The sequence below is a fragment of the Mirounga angustirostris genome, unplaced genomic scaffold, assembly GCF_029215605.1.
Source record: "Mirounga angustirostris isolate CCGP_5_RB_7025 unplaced genomic scaffold, mMirAng1.0.hap1 SCAF_4, whole genome shotgun sequence".
Taxonomy (NCBI): domain Eukaryota; kingdom Metazoa; phylum Chordata; class Mammalia; order Carnivora; family Phocidae; genus Mirounga; species Mirounga angustirostris.
The window spans coordinates 144,833,722-144,852,299 of NW_026991712.1; the positions used below are offsets into that span (position 1 = coordinate 144,833,722).

Genomic DNA, 18,578 nt, shown 5'->3' on the forward strand with positions numbered 1-18,578 from the left:
AAACACCATCCATCCATCAACCATTTGCTCTACATGCTTGGTTAGGAAAATGGGAATGGGGGAGGGAGACAAATAATAGATAAAACTTCTTAGCTGCTATCTCTAAAGAAATAGAATGGATAAATAGATCCGTCAGACATGTATCACGCCACTGGACAGCGAAGTCCATTTGTTACAAACTGGTTAGGCAGGAGGATTTATCTCACATTTTAAGCTGCTAATATGGAAGGGAAACTGTTTTCTTTATCTCTCCCAGGGGAGGAGGGGGGAAACCCCAAGGCCACTAATGCAGACTTTTTAACTTGATTTGATGGGCTTTCCTTCACGAAGGTGGAAAAGGTGGTCTCTCCCTCTTAAGTTTACACAGCCTCTTGGAAGCGTGTGGGCCCTCCTCTGATGCTCCAAGAAGGTTGCAGGATCTGGAAGTCCTGTGAAAACATCTTCTGTGGGGTTCTCACTCACGAATACCTGACCCTACATGCTAAGGCCATTTCAGAGCCTTTGCTTCTAGCACGGAGGGACCCAGAGAGAGAACAGCATCCAACAAACTTTTACCAGGAAGCTCCTATGTCCGGGTGTTATGCTAAATACTAAGGCTCCAAAGGTGAAGATGAGTTTTTACCTGCTCTGCAAAAGTCACTAGGTGAGGGAGACAGACAAGTAAGCTACAGTGATAGACTGGAAAGTGCTGGGATACAGAGCCCTATGAAGGAGTGGCACCTGACGAAGTGTGGGCTAACGGGAGGGGTCAGGGCTGACACCTAACCTCTCGCCTGAAGATCACTGGCAAAGAGCTAGGAGAAGAGGGAGCTGGGGGGCAGGGTGCTTCTGGGTAGTATATGCAAAGGCCTGGAGGGGACAAAAAGCCCGGCCTATTTGAGGAACTCAATTGGAAATCACTCATTCAACAAATATTTGTTGACCCCATATTAAGGCCAAATACTATTCTAGCACTGGGGATCTAGCCATGAAAAAGTTTGCATATTAATGGGGGGAGGCATATACCAAGAAAAATAGGAGAATAAATGAATCTATCTAATCTCAGGTCATGCTAAGTACCATACAAGAAAGCTAAATGGGAGTAAGGTCCTTGGAGGGATCATATTTGAGCAGAGACTTGAATGAAACAAGGGCGTGAGGCTCGGACGAGCTCATTTAGTGGATGAGCATTTCAGGCAGAGGGGATAGTAGATGCGAAGTCCTGAGGCATGGGAGAGCTTGACATGTATGAGGAACCACAGACAGCCTTTCGTGGCTAGAGCAACATGATTGAGGGAAGGAGTGAATGGAAGGAAATGAAGTCACAGAGCCAAAGGCTAGACATATAGGGCTTTGTACATCCTGTAAGGGCAACAGATTTTTAGTACAAGTGGCTATTAGAACCTAAAAAAGGAGCTGAAGACGGAGTGGCATATTGGCATTGGATCCTAGAGAACCTTGTGAATCCAGTTAAAAACGCTTGGACTTTCTAACAATGGCTGTGGGGTGTTGAATCACCAGCAGCGCCTGAGGTGAGCAGGGAAGTGGCAGCTACAGAAACTTCCCCAGGACCAAGCACAAGCTGCCCTGAGGAAAGGCTCAGGGACCAGACCAAAAGTCTGAACTCAGCAGTCTCCAGCCTCACAAGGACCAGCACCCAAACCAAGGAGCTGAGCAGTGAATTGTCACCCTCAGCACCCCACCTCATGGGGTCCCACCCCGGTGACTTTTTGCATGCTGCTTCCTCTGCGTTATCCTGCCCCTTCTCCGCCTTTCCTTGCTTGTCTAACTCCCACTCATTTCCTAGACTCCACTCCATCCTCTCCTCCTCTGGGCTGTCCTTCATGCTCCCCCAGCTGGGCTAGCCCCCACAGCCCTCTGGGCTTCCTGCTGGCATGGGACCTCTTGCATCCCCGGCCCCCGCATTCTCGCAGGGCCAGAACCACGTCTGATTCATCTCTGTATCTCTGGCACCTGGCACGGGGCCTGGCACAGGAGCTCCCTGGGGGCTTCGCCCATTTCCCAAGTGAAGGGGTAGCAGCCCTGATTGCCTTCATGGAAGAGAGGTGTCCTTCTGCTAATCTGCATCGCATCCCCTGCCTGTCACGACCCCCAATAACTGCGTTCTGCCATCTCTCATTTCTGCGGTGTGGTTTTTGAAACCTACCCTTTCTCTCCGTCCATTCTCTTCACCCTAAAGGCACGTATAGTTCAGAAGAGATTCATTGAGTGAACTCTTTAGATCTTCCTCCATCTCAAGGAAGAGAAAAAGCAAAAAAAGCCTCTCCTTATTGCTTTCCATTCTGTCATTAATTTACTTTCCGAAGACACCTTGTCAAGCTGAAGATTATATCTTCAAGCCATGTTTTTACATCCACTACCTATAAAGCCTTAGATTATAGGTCTCGTGAAAGGACCTGAGGGAGAATACATTTGACGAGCTTTATGCCCTTTGCTTGGCAAGAGCCAGGCGTTCTTGAAGAAGGAAAGGCGCTGATCTGGGGAAGGGTTGCTGCTTCTGAAACTGCCCCTGCCACTGTACTGTGATTTCTGAAACTGCTGGGGAGGCAGCTGGGAGGCGGCGTCCTCGGGGGAGCTGGGGCAGACGCTGGCCTTGGTTCCCTGGCTCCGGGGACAGGAAGACAACGGCATGGCTCAGCTGGTCGTTTGGGCTCACAGGTGATCCGGGCAGTTGCTTAACCCCAACGTTCTCACCTCCCGCCTAGAGGACTAGATTCACCCCTAAAGGATAAGGCTGAATGAGATAGCACAGGTAAACCCTAGTGTGGCTGCCCTTTTGTTTTATTACACACCTGTTCCCATGAACCCGTGATGACTCTCCTCACTCAAGGGTTCTCAGCCTTGGCTGCCTTCTTCTTTCTTGTTTTATTGAAGTATAGTTGGTAACAGCTTTAAAACTCCTGCTGTCTGGCTTGTACCTCCAGACATTTGGATTTCACGGGTCTGGGGTGCAGCCTCTGGACGTCAAGGTTTTCAAAACCCTCCAACCGATTCTACTCTGCAACTGAGTTTGAGAATTACCACTTCCATGAAGACCAAGCTAGAATGTCCTCTGTAAATTGCGCACTCGGCCTCCGTCAGTTACGAGCATGTAACTGTTGCTCTCTAGTAAATAATGAATGGAAATTAATTACTAACGTAAATTAACTTCAAAAGGAAAAAGCAAATAAATGACAGGATAAAAGCAATAAAGGAGTCTTCTTCTTTCAGATGGTAGATCTAATGAGTTCAGAAATGAAACTTCCAAACTATGTTTTAATTAATAACAGTAACAATAGTAATAATAAGGGTGATGCTAATAATTCCATGTGCAACAAGGCACTGTGCTGTTTTATATGACATATTTACTTTCACCTTCTTCCCCACTCTCCATTCCCAACATGTGCACTTGCACATGCCTCCAAGGTTCTTTCTCACCTTCAAATTCTGTTACATGCTGAATTTCTGTCTTAAAGGCTTCCTCCCTCTGTGCCTAGTTTATGATCCTTCGAGGTCTGGGTCAAGCCCCATTCCATATATGAAATACACACACACAAGGTAAGGTAAATCTCTCTCCCACCTGGTCTCCTTTGGCACTTACTTCGGCATTAACTCAGCAATTAATTCCCTGTGTCCCTAAAACCCCTTCTAATTGTTTCATGTATATATGTCTTATGATTACCATAAAAAGATTGAGGATTCTGGAAAGATAGGGAACACCAATATATATCAATCAACAGATTTTTTTTTTGTCCCTACTGGAAAGGCACATTCCACCACCAAGGAGTCACCAACCTATAGGAGAAACTTAGAGGTAAACAGAAAAGTCAGTGCAACATAACACATTCTCTATTTGAGGCATGACTGGAGTGCTGTGGGGATACTGAGGCAGGCTGGTGTGATTGGCTCTCCCACAGGTGGCAGGGAAGGTACACTGATCAGCATTGGTTGGCCCCTCCAGATCCATGCTCCAGTCTGGAGAGCTGACCAATCTGGACCACATGTTTGAACTGACTCTTGAGTTTGGTCCCTCACTTCATCCAAGGATGCTTGTTAGGTCCCTCCCAGTTCCAGGCACAGCGCTGGCCTCTTCAGATACAGTGCTGAACCAAACAAAGCTGATCTCTCACGATTACCATCTCAGGGGAGACAGGTCATAAATAGTCACAGGACGTATGGCAGCAAATATAGAATTATTAACTGTGAAAAATGCAACAAAGGAAAAGGATAGTGTGAGATGGTAACTGGGGGAAATGTGTTATTTGTGGTAAGAACTTAGCCAAGGGAGATTAAGTGAAGGAATAAAGGAAAATACTGTTGAATCCAGGTGAAGGAAAATTGAAGGAATTCAAGTCAGTCTTCATTTTTTCTCATTATTTCAGTGTGCCTGCTTATTTTACCGTCTAGTAATGGTTCTATGAATGAACAAATATTGTACTCAAAGAACTGAAATAATTCTCATCATGGTTTGTTTTATTGGCCATTGACTGTTTCAACAGCATCTGCTTGCCTCATACCTCTAACATCCTATAAATCCCTCTAGGGCATGGATTGAGATTTCTCTCTTGGTTTTTTGGTTTTTTGGATGATCTGAGATGCTGTAAGCAGGACCGAGCCCCTAGTTAATGCCCTGCACCCAGTTGTTGAACGTCTAGAATAATAGGACAGTTAGTTCGTTGTAGATGGCGCAGGCCAGTCCTGGGCCCAGGAGTTGGCAGGACAGAGAAGAAGTCCATGTCGATTTGCATTTTCCCTCAGCTGAGAGAAGTCTTTAGCCAGTGGTCGGTGCAGGGGGTGACATCCACGGCATCGGTGCCCAGAGGCCGTCAGCAAGCCCGGGTCTGCACTTTAGACCCTGGACATGAGGCGCCTCCGTTCTGGGGTGCAGGGTTATTGCACTCTCTCCTCCTTTCCTGGGTGCCTGCTCTGCAAGCAGACCAGGAGCTCCAGCAGCTCCAGCGACCATCTGCCTTGGCTCCTGCACAGATAATTTCCCAAGGGAGGAGAAGGTTAACATACAAGAAGCAGCTCAGACTAGCAGGAGGGAGGCCCATCCCATTGCCCTGGAGTGGTCCACAATCTCTCCTTGAGGAAATGCCTGGTGTAGCCAACCAAGACCTCTGTGCTCGCCACCTTGCTCTTAATTTGAAATTCTGGATGGAGTGAGAAGAGGCCACTGAGAGCCCATCTCATGAGATTGGAATGCGCAGTTCCATGGAAGAGAGATAGCAGAGTAATGCGGGAAGGCACGCTCCTCTGGAAGAATGACACAGAGCCACTGGAGGGTGTGAAGAGCAGGGAGCATGACCCAGCCCAGGATTCACAGACAAGGGCCAGCCTGACAGCCCTGTCGAGAGGCTTGCTGGGCTTTTGTGAGGGTTTGCAAATCAGACCCCTCCGACTCTGACAGTGGGGCCACAGTGAGTGACAGAGTCTCTGCACAGAGCATGAAAACATAGGCACTGATCACAGGTTGCTTCTGGAAAGCCAACTCATGCAGCCCCCTGGCCTGGGGCTGCTGCATCCTACTGGCTCTGTGCCTTGGGCCCGACCCTCTCTCAGCCTGAGTTTTCACCTCTGTAAATGAAGTGGCTGGACTAATCTGGTGGGGTTTTTCCATCATTTTTTTCCCCCTTAAATGAAATTTTATACGAACCTCAATATGGCAGCCAGATGAAAGTCAGGCTGTTTTATTTGAAGCTAGGGTGTCTGTCACGTTTGCCCTGCTCCCCTGGGGCAGCTCCTAAGACCACAAGTTTCTTCAGATCCCAGTGTGAATATCATTGGATTAGATTATCTTCAGGTCCCTTTGAGCTCTGTAATTATACTCCCTGGTGGGACAACCACAGCGGCCTTCCCTGTCTCTATTTTTCTCACTTCCATGACTTGGTCCCCATAGGCAAAGGTTTGCAGGGAAAATCCTTAGGGATCAATGTCAGTGGGTCTCCATGGTAGCTGACTGCCCAGTCTTAGATTTCCTTACCAAATTAATCTTTGTCAGGCTGAACTTCAGTCTGATGTCCCCAAGGCTACCTGATGTCCACACGGTGCTTGTAACAAGGTTAATGGAATACCTGTGTGCTGCCTGCAATTGACTGATGTAATCTTGCAGGAGAAATGGGCTGTGAGGAGGAGGACCCATTCTCTGTGCCCTGCCACCCCCCCCCCAGATCCTTGGCATCATGTCCCCCTTCCCCAGGGCCCATTGTTGTGTACATCCGACTCAGCATGGCTGCAACTGAACCTAGCATTGGACCATTGAAGAGGCATAACTAGGTAACCCACACTCCCTATTCCTTTCTACCTCTGTAGTTTTGTCCAGGGATCCAAGGGATCCAAGCAAGTCACTGGTACTGCGGGCCCATGCCATAAGTATAGTTAGTAAGGCAGGGCTCTTTAAGTCAGGTTGGCTGATAAGCATGGACTGGGACATACCTTCCCTTCCCACTCCCCAAAATAATAGTCAATGCAATCATCTCAGACTCTCTGCCCTCATTTCTGAAATTTCCTGACTCTTAGGATGTACATCAGTAGAATGTAAGTTAAGAGCTTGGGTCCTACCATGGGTCCAACCCCCTGGGTCCAATCCTGGCTCTGACACTCCGCAGCTGGATGACTTTGAGCAAAGGTGTGTCACCTTCCTCCTATCCCAATTCCTCATCTGTGAATTGGGGCTAATAACAGTGCTTACAACATTCTTGGGGGAAAAGATGAGTTCATGCCCAGGGGGTGTTGAGATAGTGCCTGGCACAGAATAAGGGTTAGTTATTCTTTCTGTTCAATGACCTTTGGTCCCTTTGGAAAAGCTGCCTAGCCGATGAGGTGCATGAGGGCTGAAACCCAGTCCACACTCTGCTTGAAAGTCAAGAAAACCCAGGGCCCAGGAGCTGGCCTGTATTAGCCCCGAGAAGTCTCTTTGTTTCTCCCCGTTTACCCACCCATCAGGCAGTGTCTTTTTTCAATTTCCATGAGGAAACTGTGCCAATCTTTGACCTGGAAATGAGTCTACTTGTTTTTTATTCTCTGCATCCTCATTCATAAGGATCCTGGGATTCACTCACCATCTTGGCTCAGCCCTCTCAGAATTCCTCCTATAGGATACAAGGCAGCTTGTCAGGATTTAATTTGCACTCCCTTCAGCCAGCAAAGGAGGGATTTAGATGAGGCACCAAACCAAGATTGACCCTCTACCAGGAGAGCAATCTCTTCCTCTTACATATTATAATAGAGCCTGCCACGTGTGTTAGCTAGGGTCACATCAACACAACCTGTGAGGAAGTTACTGATACTATCCCTATTTTCAGGGGATTCTCAGATGAAAATTGGCAACACTGGTATTCAGAGGCCTATCTGCCACCAGAGCTCTGCCATCTTGCTTCCCGTCGAGAACTACTCCCCCAGTGAGGAAATTATAACCTGCCATCAGCTCATTTTCAAACCAGGCTCCCACCCCATCTACCATGGGCATCCACAGTTCGTTTTATGGACCTAAGAGTAGTACCTTAGATGTACCTATCCAGACTTTCTTTTTTTTTCCTTTACATTATCTTCTTTGCACTGGCCTGTTGAGACCGATTTATACATTGATTTGGCAGCCCATGTGTTTTTGCCATCATTCCATGTACAATATAAGCTTTGTATGGGCAGAAAACTGAAATCATAAGGATTTGGGCTAAATTCTTGGGCTAGAGATTCTCGAAGTTCAGAGGAAACTTAAATGAGCAAGATGAGCCCCAGAAAAAAGAAATGGTTCACCAGTGTCTCACAGGAAGTTAGTGAAGTAGTTGGGACTCACGTCCAGGTCCTCATCTGTGAGGGATATGGATTTCTAATCCTTGTTTGAGAGCTTTCTTCCCCGGGACCAGTTAGTTCATGCTGTACCACGATACACTGAAAACTGACTTGCCCCAGCCCTTTTGAGTTTTGGCCATAGCTCCTTGCACTGTAATGCCACCTATTTAACTCTTGTCATGAGTTGAATTGTGTGCCCCCAAAGGTACGTTCAAGTCCAAACTCCCATCACCTCTAAATGTGACCTTGTTTGGAAATAGGGTCTTTGCAGTTTATATCATATCAAAATGAGGTCATGATGGATTAGGGTGGGTCCTAATCCAACGACTAGCTTTCTTATAAGAAGAGAAATCAGAGATGTATAGTGGGGAACACCATGTGAAAATAGAGATTGGAATGACACATCTACATACAAGCCAAGGAATGCCAGGGATCACCAACAACCACCAGAAGCTAGGAGAGAGGCATAGAACAGATCTACCTTCAGAGCCTCTGGAAGAAACCAACCTGGCCAATACACCTGAATTTTGGACTTCTAACTTACAGAAGTGTCAGACAATACATTTCTGTTGCTTTAAGCCACCCAACTTGTGGTAATTTGTTATGGTAACCCTAGGAAACTAACATATCCCTCCAGAAATGAATCCTACTGTCCATACACACCTTGGCAAACAACAGATCTCATTCGAGAGAGGGTCTTGATAGCAGGGAGAAAGCAGAAGAACCATTACAGTGGGGGGAGGGCATCAGCCATAAAGCAAGAGGTCACAGGAAGAAGAGGCAGGGAACCCAAAGGTCCTTTCTGTGCTGGCCCCTCTAGGGGGGGCCGGGCTTGTAACTGAGTAAGGATGCATGGGCCTTACCATCTTGCTCCATTTGCTCACAGGCAAGGCCCTTGCGACCCAGGGGGCACTGACACCTGCAGCTGGTGCCCTCGAGGATGGGCTCCCCATTGTTGAAGCAGGGCCCACAGCGGCAGGCATTGAATTCCATCAGGTACTGGTCCAAGGCCCGGTGCAGGTTCTGGCGTTTGGTCTCCAGGGGCCCCAGGGTCGTATGCCTCAACACCTCATGGATGGGCTGCATCTGTGGGTGCAGAAAGAACAGAGAACACCTCCCTGGGCCTCCAGCTTCCCAGAGCCCAAAAACTGGCCATCAAGCCTCTGGAAGGCCTGCTACGTGCCCGGCACAGAACTAGACACTCAACTCTACCCCACTCCATCAGATCCTCACCACCATTCAACTCCGGAGTGGCTACCCACAGCCACTCGACTCCAGAGACTGCGAGTGTTTGAGTGACTCAGTCAGGATCACATAATTAAGTGAAAGAGCCACTCTGTACGCGGGCCTGCTTAGCTCTGAAAGCTGTGGTCCCCCAATCCCAGAGGAAGAGAGCTCAGTAGCAATCTATGTCAACTCATCTGCCCCCCTCCAGCCCTTTTAGGAGGCAGGAAGAGGGTAAAGTATTATGGGTATTTATGTGTGTTTTTGGGGGGGTTGTTTTTTTTGATTGCTAAGCTTCAGTGCAGGAATTATTAAAGACCTTATAGGTGGTCATGTCAGCAGGTGTTGAACACTCCTATTGGTATCAGTGTGGACAGGTGTGGGGGGGTCATTTGCATTTGAGGCCACGGCCCATTCCAGGAATGACTATAACCCAGGGTTTCCCAACCTCAGCATGACTGCATTTCCAGCTGGAGAATTCTTTGTTGGTGGGGGAGGGCAGTCCTGTGCATTATAGGATGTTTAGAAGTATCTCTGGCCTCTACCCACTAGATGCTGATAAGAACTTCTGGTTGGGAAAACCGAAACTGTCTCCTGACATTGCCACATGTCCCCCGGGGGGCGAAATCGATCCTTGGTTGGGAAATAGTAGACGTGGTAGAGAGCACTGAATCTGGAACCAGAAAATCTGGCTTCGGATCTCAGCCCTACTAGTTCCAGCTGTGTCATCTGTCAGGTTAGACGGGGAGCCTGCCTTCTTCGTCTCTAAAATGAGAACAATCCTCTTACCTTACTGTGAGGATGAAAGCTGATAGATGGGAGAGGCCTATCACGGAGTAAAAGTTCAGTAAATGCTGCTCCCGTCCTAGTTCTGTGGTCTTTCCTGTCTGTCTCTAAACCTCAGCCTCATTTTCTATAAGATGGGAATAATAACCTACTTCCTAGAATTCTTATGAGGATCTAAAGAAGGAATGAATGAGAGCTCCCATTGCAGAAGGGAAGAACAATATAAAGTAAAGCACCATTTTTATTAGTTAGATGTGATGATAGGGGGAAAAAGCTGAAATTCTTCAAATTGCATGTACATATGGTTGTGGTTGGCATGCTTTTAACACTATATATTTTAACACACAATTGTCACAGGGCAATTCAGAGATAGGACTGAGCCTCACTTCTCCAGAATCATAAGTCAATAGAGGGCACTCACAGTAGCCTTGAGTGGGTTCCTGGAAATGTGTACAGAAAGACCTGTGACAGACAGACCTTGGTTTGTGGTCACAGGTTGCAACGGAGGTCACCAGCCTGGTCATTTCAGGACTGGCTGGGCTGCCAGACAGGGGCAGATGACCACTTACTGGAAGTTCAGAAAATTTGGCCCCACTGTTAGGAAGTCAGTGCAGGATGCGCTGCCCTGTGACCCTGGTTAAAGATGACTCTTAATTCCAGGGAAGGTTGGGACTATTGGGCAACTTCCCTGTGACCTTCCGGTGGGCTCAGCACTCAGTCCCCTGCCTCTCACTCCTCACTCCCAGAATCCACAGCAAGTGGAAAGGGAGCATTCCTTGGGAAGGGCAGATGGGGACTTAAGGAGGGGGGAGGGGTGGAGAAAAAGAATCTTAGAGCTTGAAAAGATGTTGGCCATGGTTTTGTTCCCATTTTATAGATAAGAAAACAGATTCAGAGAAGGCAAGTGGTATGATATTAGCAACATGATATAACCTAACACATAATAATATATAACATAGCACAGCATCAGAACATAACATGATTCCTATATTAACTCTGTCTAAGTACCTGCCATAAATCAGTACTGCTAAGCTATGGGGACATATAAGTGAGTAAGACGTTGTCTCCACTCTTGAGTGTCGGGTTCCAAATAACCCCCTGGCTGGACTCCTTGCCCATTGTCTGTCTGTCTCTCTCTCCCCAGCCCTTCAATTCATTCTTCATATATCTGTAAGCATCCTCTTTTTAAAACACAGCTCTAGCTGTGTCACCTTCCTGCTGTGTAACCTGCCAGCACCTTAATGCATCGAATCCAAACCTCTCAGGGGGAAGTCTGATATGAAGAGATCATGGGTATTAGAATCTATCAGACAGAGCTCAAGTTGGGCTCTGCCACTTACCAGCTGCGGTATTTGGCCAGCTTACTTAGCTTCCATCAGTCTGTTTCTTCAACTGACATTCACTAAGTACCCACTACTCTCTCCCTAACCTTATGAAGTAACATTTTATTATCCCCATGTTATAGACTGGGAAACTAGGGCTCAGAAAATAAAGTAACTTATCCAAGGTTATACACTGAAAAGGTGGCGAGCCATGATCCAAATGATATCTTTCTCACCCCAAACATAGGCTCTCTTTCCACAAAGATAGTATTTGGTCTTCTCCAAATCATTAATATCAGAGTTCCCCTTAGAAGCTTTGCTCAAGGCAAACACAAAGTTCACCTCTTGCCCATGAAAGTTTATATATTGCCCCTGATATCAATTTTACACTTTTTGCCCAAATGACTAATAGCTTGATGATAGCAATTTTCAGGCCCTATGTGAATTACAGGTGCATGAAAATGGTCCCTTACTTATTGGAGAAGAAATGAAATCAGGGTTAATCCATCTGACCTCTTTCTTCATAGAGAGCAGGGCATTATAATAGACTTTTGGGTTCAACTGGTTGGTATATATTTTAAGAAGAGCAATGTATCCATACCTGGGATTTTAAATATATGTAGAAAATGGATAAGAGTCAAGAGAAAATGGGCAAGAAAACAATATTTTATTTAAAAGCCCAAAATACAGTTCTTTCCTAAATGGACTGCCCTTGCCTATGAATAGAAATAGTTAGACGACTGGTAGAGCAATCCATTTCCTTTGCACTTTGAGTACAATCTTACTGCCTTTGTGAGGTTAGGGATTTAGGGCAGGGTTTCTCAACTTCAGCACTATTGACGTTTGGGGTCAGACATTTCTTTGTTGTGGGGGCTGCTGTCCTGTGTGTTGGGAGATGTTTAGCAGCATCCCTGGTCTCTGCTCAGTAGATGCCAATAGCACCTTCCTACCTGTGACAACTCAGAACGTCTCCAGATGCTGCCAGATTTCCCCTGGGGAGCAAAGGACCCGCCCCCCTCCCCCCCTGGCTTCAAGGAAGGGGCTAGGGTAGAGGGAAGTGAGAACTGGTTAGGAAGTCTGAAGGTCTGAAATCCAGGCAGCTACACATGAGCTCGGTGACTGTAAATGGCTCACTGGTGACTCGGAGCCTCGGGTCCCTAATCTTCTCCATGGCGAGACTCACGTCTGGACCAGAGGTTCATTGTGATGAGGGGATGGGATCCCTTAGAGCAGAGGCAGATGGCCTTTGAGCTAAGAATGGTTATTATGTCTGTAAACGTTTGTAAAAAAGAAGGAGGAGAATTTGTATGACAGAGGATTTATGTGGCCCACAAAGCCAAAACTATTTACCATCCGCTCCTTTACAGAAAAAGTTTGCCAACCCCCACTTCAACAAATGTGATTTTAAAGTCTTTTCTGTCTAAATGCGAGTTCCTGTTTTTTTAATATGGCCTAATGCTGAAGAAATGCTGGGACTACTCGTGTGAAACTAGGCTCTGCTCAGATGGTAAGCTTGTGCTCCCAGTGGTCCTGTGGCCTGGGCTTGAAGTCACGCACTCCCTACAGTCAGGCGTGGGGAGGGCACCAGATCAGTGTGCTGTTACATTTCATCTTGTTCTTTGATGGGCTCATAATAAGAAATATGAAATGATCTGGTCTGCTTCACTTTCATTCCTCATGGACGTAGAGTTCCTTCAAGTGCGAAAAGACTTACCTCAAAATCAATAACAACAGGATTATACTTTAATGACCTCCCCCAGGAGCGATAAGTAATGGTGCTCCCGTTTTGAGTCAAGCCGCCGCCCCAGCCCGAACTGCCACCTCGAACCCGAGAAATGAGGTCTTCCACAGCCATGGCCTGCATGTCGCTTTCTGCCATCAAGAAGATAACTGCATTAGTTCATTTTCCAAAAAGCCAAAGGACTGGTTGGCAAGCCCCACCAGTGCGATCTGGGACAGAGTTCATGTGCTCCCCTTAGAGCTGTCTCCCATGCTTCTACCTTGCTCAGTTAACTCGTAGGACAAAGCAGAAGAGAAGGACCAGGGCCTAGAAATAGATCCATCTTCCGAATTAGAGAGAACCGGGAAGGACAGCCCAGCCCACACCAGCATGGCAGAGGGAGAGGATGGGAAAGTGGATGAGGATTCATTCATGATGCATTTATTCATTCATATGCCCCGTGCCTGCTACCTGCCGACTAGGCTTAATTAAATATCAGAGGTGCTGTGACAGATGTCTCTATGGGGCTCAGAAGGGGCACGGAGAAAGATCTACAGTACAGGAGGGAGGGTGGTCAGGGTGAAAAGTGAGTTGTCTAGAAAAGTGAATGAATTTTTGGAGGTAAATGGAGAGAGGAAGGAAGGGCATCACAGAGAAGAAATCACTTGACTGAAGGCCCTGAGGCATGAGTAGCCTAACACAATGGGAGTAACTTAAACCTGTTTCATATCTACCTCATCCACTATACTATAAACTGTTTCATCATCCCTGCATCCTCTGTGTCTCCCACCTGAAAAAAAAATACCCAATACATTTGATGAATGAATGCATGCATGAGCACTCACACTGACTTTTTCAGGAAATGCCACAAGATATCTGTGTACAGTCTTTCTCTAATAATTGTTCTTTGCCCTTAACAACTATATTCTTCTCTCTCAGAAGACTTGTCTCCTCCATCTGGACTGTAACCCAAGGCGCCTTCATCTCAACAGTCAACTACCCAGGTTCTGTCTACACATTCCTTTCATCCCAGTCCTTTCTTAGATCTTCGTCTAGGGCTCAAAATCTAGCAGGGGATATGTTCCCAAATCATGTCTTTCTAAGGTGATCTCAGCCCATGGTGAATTCAAAATAGAGCCACAACTAGTCATTGCTTTTTGGGGTATTGAGCACCTGCGCAGCGTGAGCATTGACTGAAATGGAATCAACTGAGGGGGAAAGTCATGTTCATGCCCTGAGTGTGTGTCCAAGGAAAAGTCCAGCTGCTCTTTGGGAGACCCATTACTCAATACTTACTAGTGTCGCCACCTCCAAATCTTTTACAACGTTCCCCTGATAACTTCCCTCCAATTTGTATCCTGTCTGAAGAGTCATATCCAATGCCCACAAAACCTCCAAAGCATGACTTGATATCTCTGCTGGTAATACCTGTGACAGGGAAACAGACACACAAAACGCTGAGATGCTTCAAGACAGTGAATATGGAACAACTCACAGCAGTTGTAGCTAGCTTCGGTTTGGGAGTCTAAGAGATCTGGGTTGAGATCCCAGTCCTTTAACCCAGATTCAGTGTTCTCTTCTGTGTAGTTCAAACTCAAATAATTCTTGAAACGAGAAGGAAATGCACCTACTAGTTGCTCAAAAGCGCTAGTTCCCTTTCTTCTGCACATTCTCCACAGAGCCTCCTTGAGGCAGGGATTCTGCCTCATCCATCTCCATATACCCCTGTGCCTCGCACAGTACCTGGCCTGTGATCGGCACCACTTTCACTCCGCCATTTTGCACATATTACCCCTTCCTCTCTCCACTTTCACTTGAATAGACATTGTTCCAAAGTCTACTCAAGCTCCAGTTCAAATATCATGTCCTCCATGAAGCAGATTTAGATCAGAACACTTCCCTCTTTCTTTAGAGCTACCAATGTGTTTTGTTCAGGCATGAATGATGATATTTGCACATTTCTTTTTTTACCCAGGTCCTCTTTGTACCCCGGAGGGGCCAGAGGGCTGTTAGAAGATGGAGAGATCTCTATCGGGAGTCTGCCTGCCTTCTGGCCCCATGATAATTGAGTCCCTATATTTGTCTGCATCTGGGGACCCATGGAGGAACCTGACTCTTGTAGATGAGGAGCATAATTCTCAAAGTAGTAAAGTCATTTTGTCCCAATCGCTCACTCTGTAAGTGAACAGAGCTGGGTTTCCAGCCCTTCGTTGGGCTGGCAAGGTAAGGCGAGAAGAGTCGGCTAGAGCAAGATACTGACCATTGCTACAGAATCCAGCTTTTTCTGTGGCTCAAGTTTTCCGAAGGTTGTGAACTGGAGTTTGTATTTTTGAAATATCATTACCTTTTTTTTAATTTAAATTCAATTAGCCAACACATAGTACATTATTAGTTTCAGATGCAGTGTTCAGCAGTTCCTCAGTTGCATATAACACCCAGTGCTCATCACATCTCATGCCCTCCTTAATGCCCATCACCCAGTTACCGCATCCCCCCCCCCACCTCCCTTCCAGCAACCCTCAGTTTGTTTCCCATAGTTAAGAGTCTCTCTTGGTTTTTCTCCCTCTCTGGTGACTTCCCATTCAGTTTTCCCTCCCTTCCCTTATGGTCTTATGCACTGTTTCTTATATTCCACACGTGATTGAAACCATATGGTAATTCTCTTTCTCCAATTTACTTATTTTGCTCAGCATAATGCCCTCCAGTTCCATCCGTGTCAATGTAAACAGTAAGTATTCATCATTTCTGATGGCTGAGTAATATTCCAATGTATATATATACCACATCTTCTTTATCCATTCATCTGTTGAAGGACAGCTCAGCTTCTTCCATGGTTTGGCTATTGTGGACACTGCTGCTATGAACTTTGGGGTGCATGTCCCCCTTCTTTTCACTACATCTGTATCTTTGGGATAAATACCTAGTAGTGCAATTGCTGGGTCGTAGGGTAGCTCTATTTTTAACATCTTGAGGAACCTCCATACTGTTTTCCAGAGTGGCTGCACCAGCTTGCATTCCCACCAACAGTGTAGGAGGGTTCCCCTTTCTCCGCATCCTCACCAACATTTGTTGTTTCCTGACTTGTTCATTTTAGCCATTCTGACTGGTGTAAGATACTTTTAACTGCAACTATACAATAATTACTACCAGTCCTTGTATTATTATGGCAACCACAAGGGAAAAATAATTTCAGTTGGTTATTCAATTGAGCTAAGGATTAGATCTAATATTTTCAAGGAAGTATTCAACAACCACGTTTACTTACCTGCATCCCTGTCAAACTATAAACTCTGTGAGGTCAAAGATTTGTGCCTCATTCACTACTCTCTTGTCAGAATGGCAGGACAGTGTCTGCTGTGGAGGAGGCACTCAGTAACTATTTTCAGAATACGTGATTGATGAATGAGAATAGTGAGTGAATAAATATACACCGGGAGTCCTGTGATACAGGTCTCTGACAGAAAAAAATCTCAGAAGTCGGGAATCCTGAATTCAAATTCCAGTCACTTGGATAAATGGATGAAGAGGTTATGGTGTGTGTGCGTATATATTGTGTGTATGTGTGTGTGACTATTATATATATATATGTCTATATATATGTCTATATATATGTCTATATATATATGTCTATATATATATATGTGTATATATATATATATGTCTATATATATATGATTATTCACCCTTAAAAAAGAAAGAGATCCTGCCATTTGCAATAGCATGGATGAACCTGGAGGACATCATGCTAACATGAAGTAAGCCAGAAAGAAAGAAAAGAAAAAAAAGAAAAAGAAAAAAGAAAAAAAAAATGGCATGATCTCACTTATATGTTGCCTCTAAAAAAGCCAAGTAAATATATGGAAGCAAAGAGTAGAAAGGTGGTTGCCAGGGGTGCAGAGGTGAGGGGAGTGGGGAGATGCTGGTCAAACCAGACAGAGTTGCAGTTAGGATGAATAAGTAGAGACATCTAAGTGCAGCCTAATGACGGTTCATCATATTGCATGGGATACTGAACATTTGTAAAGAGTGTAGATTCCAGGTGCTGTCATCCCATACACACAGGAAAAAGGAACTATGTGAGAAGATATGTTAACTAGCTTCAATGTAGTCCTTATTTCCCTTTGTATACGTATATCAAACCATCGTGTTGTACACCCTGTGTACCCATGTTATGGTTTTAAAAAGTAAAACTAAACAAATCCCAGTCACAGGCACCCTGTCTGAGCTGAGAAAAAGCCTGTGGTCACACTGGGCTGCAGTTTGCTGTTTAGGGAGAGAGGGGCTGGATTTGTCCATCTCCAGGCCCCTCTGAGCCTCAACCTCCCCACCCTGTGTGTGTGCACATGGGTTTCTGAATCATTTCCGAGCTGGGAGCGCCTGGGAGGCAGGATGCTGTGGGGCTGTAAGCACCAGCACTCAGCACCAAGCCCAGGGTTTCTCCTGCCACTTCTACTCAAGTACTTTTAATTGTTAGTGCATTACTAATTGAGGAAGATTTAGCATATTTAATTGTTTTGATTAAAAAATGCTTCACCAGTGATAAAAGTGGGGAAAAGTCATGCAGAGGCAGAAGCCAGAATGATTACAAGGGGACTGGCAGTGGAGGTCTGCCAGCTTATGGTGGCAGGGCAGGCTGATTACTGGGATGGAGGGGCTGGAGGATGCCTGCAGAGCCCTTATGCTCATGCGGGGTCTGCCACGCCCTGCCACGGGCTGCAGGGGGAGGAGAATTCCAGTTCGATTTGAGCAGCACCGCTCGACTGCAAAGATTTGCCTTCCAAGGACACCAGAGTAGGGTACCACCAGCAAGGGAAGGTCTGCGACTTCAGAATCCTACGATGTGAGAGCTGAAAGCATCTTGGACACCCAGCCCACACTTCTCATTCATAGTTGAGATGCCCTCGGTTCATACAGGTGAATTATCTTGCCTAAGGGCATACGGCTGAGAAATGGTGGCGCTGAGATTCAAACTCAAGTCTATCTTGCTTAGAAGCCTGTGGTATTTTCATTAATTCCAGTTATCACATCAGACTAAAGAATTCTGCTGTCAGAAAAATTTAGTAAACGCTGACTGTGTACCATCCCCATCACCCTGTGTGTTAGGCAGTGTAGACACTGTGAATTAAATAGGAATATGATGGAAATCTGAATTAAGGAAGGTCTTGTCCTTGAGAAGCTAACAGGTTTGGGACTATACTAAACAAAAACTAAGGTGTATCCCGAGAGTCGCATGTTTCAATATAGGAGGGTTAGGAGAGGAGTCTCATCAGAAGCTGTAGGGGAGGCCAGATCAGAGCGGTCTGCGGAGCACCCATGGGAAACCAAGACCAGTAAGCTGGGCAGGGGGTGGGTGCATGGAGGAGGGGGGTGTGGGCAGAGAAGGTCAAACCTAGTGACAAAATCCAAGACTTGAAACTGGTATTGGAAGACAAGACACAGAACCAACATGTCTTGCTTCCTCCATCTAGTGAAGAACAGGGGAAGGAGAGGGGAGAGAGAGCAGAGAATGGTCTGGGGCAACCCTGTGGCGCTTGCCCAGATGGGTGTGTGGCATGGGTGATAGAGTGATTACACAGCTGACCTTTGAACAACATGGGGGTTCAGGGTGCTGACCCTCCACACAGCTGAAAATCCAAGTATAACTTTTGACTCCCCCAAAACTTAACTACTGATAGCCTACTTTTGCCTTACAGTTAACATAAACAGTGGATCAACACATATTTTGTATATTATATGTATCTTACAATATATTCTGA

At 46.1% G+C, this 18,578-nt stretch overlaps 1 protein-coding gene across 1 annotated transcript in view; it reads right to left on the bottom strand.

Annotated features, from left to right (window-relative positions):
- Nucleotides 1–4,126: 4,126 nt before the first annotated feature.
- Nucleotides 4,127–18,578, bottom strand: part of C8A (complement C8 alpha chain) — a 62,983-nt gene continuing 48,531 nt past the window's right edge. The window contains exons 8-11 of the mRNA XM_045895414.2: nucleotides 14,119–14,250; nucleotides 12,817–12,974; nucleotides 8,634–8,856; nucleotides 4,127–4,957 (exon numbers count right to left, since the gene is read on the bottom strand). Coding sequence (XP_045751370.2) covers nucleotides 4,806–4,957; nucleotides 8,634–8,856; nucleotides 12,817–12,974; nucleotides 14,119–14,250 — 665 coding nt within the window. The 3' untranslated portion in view covers nucleotides 4,127–4,805. The remainder of the gene's footprint in view (nucleotides 4,958–8,633; nucleotides 8,857–12,816; nucleotides 12,975–14,118; nucleotides 14,251–18,578) is intronic.